This window comes from Apodemus sylvaticus, chromosome 7, assembly GCF_947179515.1.
Source record: "Apodemus sylvaticus chromosome 7, mApoSyl1.1, whole genome shotgun sequence".
NCBI lineage: Eukaryota > Metazoa > Chordata > Mammalia > Rodentia > Muridae > Apodemus > Apodemus sylvaticus.
Genome location: NC_067478.1, coordinates 127218992 through 127224991, shown reverse-complemented (window position 1 = coordinate 127224991; position 6000 = coordinate 127218992). Strand labels below are relative to the sequence as shown.

General features: G+C 45.4%; 1 protein-coding gene across 2 annotated transcripts in view; it reads left to right on the top strand.

The window, feature by feature from the left end:
- Positions 1-1147: 1147 nt before the first annotated feature.
- Positions 1148-6000, top strand: part of Trpc6 (transient receptor potential cation channel subfamily C member 6) — a 112282-nt gene continuing 107429 nt past the window's right edge. Inside the window, exons 1-2 of one of the 2 annotated variants that reach the window (XM_052189142.1) lie at positions 1148-1247; positions 1604-1817. In XM_052189142.1, the coding sequence (XP_052045102.1) occupies positions 1651-1817 (167 nt within the window). In that variant the 5' untranslated portion in view covers positions 1148-1247; positions 1604-1650. Of the gene's footprint in view, positions 1248-1303; positions 1818-6000 lie in introns of those variants that run through there. The other variant, XM_052189141.1, reaches the window with a different exon arrangement.

Sequence of the window (6000 nt, the reverse complement as noted above, 5' to 3'; positions counted from 1 at the left end):
ATCTATTTGCGTGAATTTTATTTGCTTTTTAATTTACATGTTTTTTTCTTTCTTTTTTTCTTTTGAGGCAGATTGTGACTCTGTAGCCAGGCTGGTTTGGAACTCATATAGTCAAGGTTAGATTTGATCTCTCCCCAGTCTTCTGCCTCAGGCTTCCAAGTGCAAGCTTCAGAGGTGAGAGCTCTATTCTCTGATCATTTAACCGCCGCCATTTCTCTTTCCTGAGAGCACTGTTAGGACAGACAGTCCTTTAACTGCTTGCCCTGAATTCTAAAATGGTGGTTGGCATGCATTAGCTATGATGACTAGTGAGTGAATGGGTTCTTAATAACTCAACCACTACAAATACTCATTTACTCTCTCTCTCTCTGTGTGTGTGTGTGTGTGTGTGTCTGTCTGTCTATCTCTGTGTGTCTGTCTTTGTCTTCCTCTATCTCTGTCTCTATGTGCACCTGAGCACAGGGTGGGGGATTTGAATGTCCATGTGGAGTCAGGGATCAATTTAAGTTCTCTTTTTCTGTCAACTCTCCACCCGACTTTCAGGCAGGGCTCACTGAACCTGGACCTTGCTGTTTTGGCTAGATTAGCTAGCCAGCCAGCCTCAAGTTAAAGCATTCCTTCACTATGGAAGATTGTTATGTGAGTACTGGAGACCTCAACTCCTGTCCCCATACTTTTGCCCCAAACACTTTAACCTCTGAGAGAATTTCCATCTGTTCTTGTTGAGAAGGTTTTGATGTTGACAAACGTATGCCAATTGCTCAGATTTTTAATACAAGTATTCAGAGCAGTTAGGACATTGGGGAGAATACACCAAGCATAGCCAAGACTTCTGGCATTCAAATGAATCAGAGAGGATTTTCCCTAGAGCAAGCAGGCATCATCCGAAAATGTCCTTTTTCTTCTTCGTTTTCTCCGGAAGCAGGAACATTCCGCGGTAAGAACAGCAGACTGCTCTTCCATTACGTCGGAGCTTGGGAACGGGGAGAAACATCTCAAGAAAATGAAGGAAGCGTGGAAGAAAGAGAGCATCCTGATTTCTGGCTGTTACTTAAAAGAAACTTCCTCGAAAGCCCTCCCTTGGCGTTACTTAAGAAACCTACTTTGGGAGCAGTTAGCCCTCCCAAGCCCAAATAAAGAGCGTGCCTGGCTTCCTCTAGTTTAGTTTTTTTTTTCTGGCTCTGCATGTTGTGGCTTCCAGACTGGGGTCGGCGGATTTCTGGACGGTCCTTTCGATCCCTTTAAAGGTGGGGATCGTGACGGAGGATGTGGGGGAAGAAGGCGGGAGGCGAGGGCTTGAGAGTCGCGGTTGACATAGTAACTCTTCAGCTGCTCTCCCTGGTGGCTGCCACTGAGGCCCCGCCTGTGCCCTCTGCCTGGGAGCCTGGGGCCGCCTGTCTGCGCGGTCCGGATGCGCTCAGGTCAAGGTTCCCTTGGCCGCTGTCTCCCAAGCCCCTAACTAGTGACTTCCACTCTGGAGGGCAGGGAAGCCACTAGCAGAACCCAGCCAGCCAGGCACCTGCATCTCTTTCCTCTTTATCCTCTCCCTGGCATCGCTTTGCTCTGGACCAGCTCGGTAGGTGACGCGGCCCCTTCTCCCCAGGTTCCCATCCACGGAAGCAGGGGTGCCGGCCGGCCAGGCACTGTGCCATGAGCCAGAGCCCGGGGTTCGTGACCCGGAGGGGCGGCTCTCCGAAGGCTGCCCCTGGAGCCGGCGCGCGGCGCAACGAGAGCCAGGACTATCTGCTGATGGACGAGCTGGGAGACGACGGCTACCCGCAGCTCCCGCTGCCACCTTATGGCTACTACCCCAGCTTGTAAGTACGGGCGAGGGCAGCATGGGTGGCAGGAGTGGGTCCCGTGCGTGTCGCACCAGCGATGCCTCTCCACACTCCCAGACAAGCGAGGGGTGCGAGCGAGCGCGGGTGGAACTAAGCTGGCTGCCGGTGAGCACTCGGGGCTGGCGCTCATCCTCAAATTGAGCTGCTGTGGTTCCCGCCCCACCACAGGTGGTGGGATGCCAGGTCACTGCAGGGGACCTGATGCTTTGTCACCACAAGGGGGGCTATGCTTGGAAAATTTCTACAGTCCCTGCCACCCTGAGGAACTCTGCTCAACAGGCACCATCTGATCAGGTTCCAGTTTTTGCTCCAGTGACTCAGTTTGTGTGGGAGATCAGAACTCTAAGGGTCTTTGAATACACTTTGGGGCCGAAACCCAGCATAGTGCACTGTGCAGCTCTACCACAGTCCTCTGGTCGCGAGCAAGGCTTACTAAGGGAGACAAAGGGCAACCTCCTTCTCACCCTGGGGCTGAGATTAAAGGGGGGGGGGATAGACCCATTCAGGATTTTGTACCCTTAGGACAGAAAACCAGAGATGAACTCTTTACTAGTGGCCTCTCAGTAACCACGAGCCTTTATTTTACTACAGCAGCAATAACAATAACAATAACAACAACTGTCCCCCCCCCCCCATGACAGTGGTGCTGGGGAAGGACAGACAGCAGATAATAGAATGGAGAAACCAAGTCCCATCCCCCTTTTGTGCCCGCCCCCCCCCCCCCCAGGTCTGTGACCACATGTGCTGCAGGCTGATAGTTTTTCAGGATCTTTACACCTTCGCTTAATCTCTGCTTGTCCAAGTACCCAGGTTTCCTGGCCTGTCACAGCCCTCAGCAAGCTGTTTCCTAGGAAAGGCTTTATCAGTTTCCTTAGCTCTTCTAGAGTGTGGAGGGAGGGCTCTATCTCTCCCCCACCCCCATCGGGGCCTGGGTGGGGGGCAGGGGGCAGGGGCTGGCAGACCCTCATCACATAGCTTGGCTTTCAGGGCAGTGATCAGGGCTGAGAGAGTCAAAGCCTGCTGTGGTTTATTTTCTTGGTGAGAACTGAGCCCCCAGGAAATGGGGCATCTACATTTTCTTGAGGATGAAAACAAAAAAGTTGGAAGTGGTTCTATTTATCTGAGCTGTGCAAGCCAAACACATCTACTATAACCTACCCTTCCATTTCCGGGAAATCAAGATATAATTCAGTCAACATAAAGCTCCCTCTTAAGTTATACTGTCCAGCATTTTTCCCCTCATGTCATTACATTTTGTATCCACAGTCAATAGGTAATTTCAGGACATTTTGTCCATGTTACATTTGCTGTCCAATTAGAAATCTCTCTCCTCCGTCTCCCTCTGCCCCCCTCCCTGTGTGTGTGCAGCGTGGTACTGTGCAGATGTGCCTGCCCAGGTGTTAGTGTGTAGAGGCCAGAGATGGACATTGTCTTCCTCTACAGTGCTTCACATTATTTTGGGGGGACAGGGTCTCTCACTGGCCTCAGACTCGTCATTTTTCTTAGACCGGCATACTCATAATTTGGCAATAGGCAGTTTTACCCACTGGGCCTTCTCCCAGTCCTAAAATGTTCTGTCTCCTTAGACAGACTTAAAACTTCTCAAACTTTAATAGGCACATGATGACCTGGAGGTTCTGCTAACGATCTAGGTTCCCTAGGTCCTAGATGTAGATGGGGAGCCAGCATTCTTAAGTCTCCAGTAATGTTGGACATCACTAGACATGTTCTTGACAGTATAACAGAAGATGCCTGGCAAGAAAAAATAATTATAGAAAATGAACTGATCATGGAATTCCATGCACAGCTATTTGCAAATGCACTGCGAGGCTGGGCCAGGTGGACTCAGCTATGTAGGAGGTTTCAGGTTTGAGGTCCGTCTGCTCAGCATAAGGAGACCTTGACTTTGAATTGAATTCTGCCAAGCTCTAATGCTATTTAGTAACATTATCTATTGGCTAAATTAAGTGATTTCAAGAATTAGATGGTCTCATTAACAAAACATTTTTATTCTACAATCCCCATTTTGATTTATTTCTTTGTCTTTAGGAAAATGTTTTTGCTTTAAATACTTATTCTGTTATCAGCAGTGAGATTAAATAAAGTAAGAATTTCAAGTTCTCTGAGCACTTTCTATAATGTCTTCAAACGTGATTTACCGATTAAATCACAAATTTCTTTAATGGTGGCTCACAACCATCTGTAATGGGGTCCGATGAACTCTTCTGGTGTGTGTCTGAAGACAGCTACAGTGTACTCAAATAAATAAAAATTAAATTCATTAAATTCTAATGATAATTTGTTTACTATTGTATATTCAATAATTATATAATTAGAGCAGATCTCTAAATATACTACTTAGAGCAAAAGTATTTTTCTCCTTCAGTCTAGGAATTTCAGCCCACTCTTCACATGGACAGGATGCAGAAATATGCTGTCACGGGCTTCATTTCATGGTGGGCACCTTTTGTTGAGTCATGTTGAGAGTGAACCATACACCAGAATTAAAGCTTTTCTTTTCCAAAGCTATTATTTCCCCCAAAAGTTCAGGGTTATTTTCATCCACTGTGTTCTCTGTCAAAGTTTTAAGATTTTACGGTTGAATGTAAATATAACTGAAAAAGTTTAACTAGTAAACACCAGTTCTTCCGTATGTATGACACAGGAGGAAATGCTGAAGAGAAACAGTTCCCTTTGGTAGAGGTTTTTATTCTTCTGAAGGGATGACTTTTGTTTTTTGTGTTTTTCTTCACAGCCAGATGTGTACTGGTGGAGTTGTAACAATCAATGTTGTATCTCAGGTACAGGGTGGCTAGTTTCTCAACTCATTGAGATTTCCCTATAAGATTCTAGAGCTTTGTTAGTGGCCGTTCTGGTGATACGAATTCACCCACTCTCACTAAGAAATTCTCTTTCACATTTCCCTTCTTTTTTTTTTTTAATGTTTGTTTGTTTTTATTTTTTATTTGTTAAAATATTTATTTTTATTTATTTGAGTACACTGTAGCTGACTTCAGACACACAGCAGAAGAGTGCATCGGACCCCTTTACAGATGGTTGTGAGCCACCATGTGGTTGCTGGGAATTGAACTCAGTGCTCTTATCCACTGAGCCGTCTCTCTAGCCCCACATTTCTCTTCTTAAAAACAATGTTTGTACATGTAGTTTTAGGGCTTGACTACTGAGGATTGTGGGAAATTGTCTTATGGAAGACCGACTGCACATTTTCAAGCTTTGGGAAGTGGGAGTGTCAATATTTTAATGATGGTGCTTTTGAAACAAAGATACTCGGTTTCTTTCTCTCTAACTTCCGATTAGAAATCAAACACCGTATACTAATACAGTCATTTTGAGTGATGAATCAAATAAAGTCTCAAGTCCAGCCAAGGCCCCAGGAGTTCTTTTATTTAAAGGTGTGTCTCTAGTCTATGATATTAAAGTGTTTCCAAAGCAACAGGGACTAGTTGATTTAGTTTGATTGGTCATTGGGTTATAAAACTATTGAATTGTTACTATTACTGTTCAGACTGTGAATAATGACATGGTAAGAAAAACTAAAACTATGGACAATCTGATAATGTTAGTTTAAAGCAATAAGAAAAACTTAAGGTAGCACAGTGGCATAATGGTTCAGTGGTTAAAGCCACTTTCCACCTCCTGAGTTTGATCCCTGGGGTCTGATCTGGGGAGGGGAGAACTGACTCTGGAAAAATATCCTCAGACTTCTGTATGTGTGCTGTGCAGTAATGTGCACCCCTAATAAATAAATGTAAGAAATACCCCATCGTAGCAAGCACATTGTAGTATTTTAAAATATTTTAAAGCATTGCTAACTTGACAGGCTGGGAATAGATATAGCTCCATGATAAGATGCTTGTCAACACACCCAAGGTCCCTGGGTTTGATCAAAAGTACCACGGAACAAAACAAGATCATTATTTACATTGCTAAAACATTATGAGGGATTGCTGTATGTCAGGCACAAAGATGCCAGAGAGGAGAGAACGTGGAAAAGGTCTGAGCTGTAAATGAGGCGAGAGCTCGAACAGAGATGTATCTGGAAAGAACCCAGGGCTTCAGAATCCTGAGACTAGGGTAGAAAAATGATGCCCATTAGCACTGAGTCAGGGCAAATACTAGGAAGAAGACATATCCACCC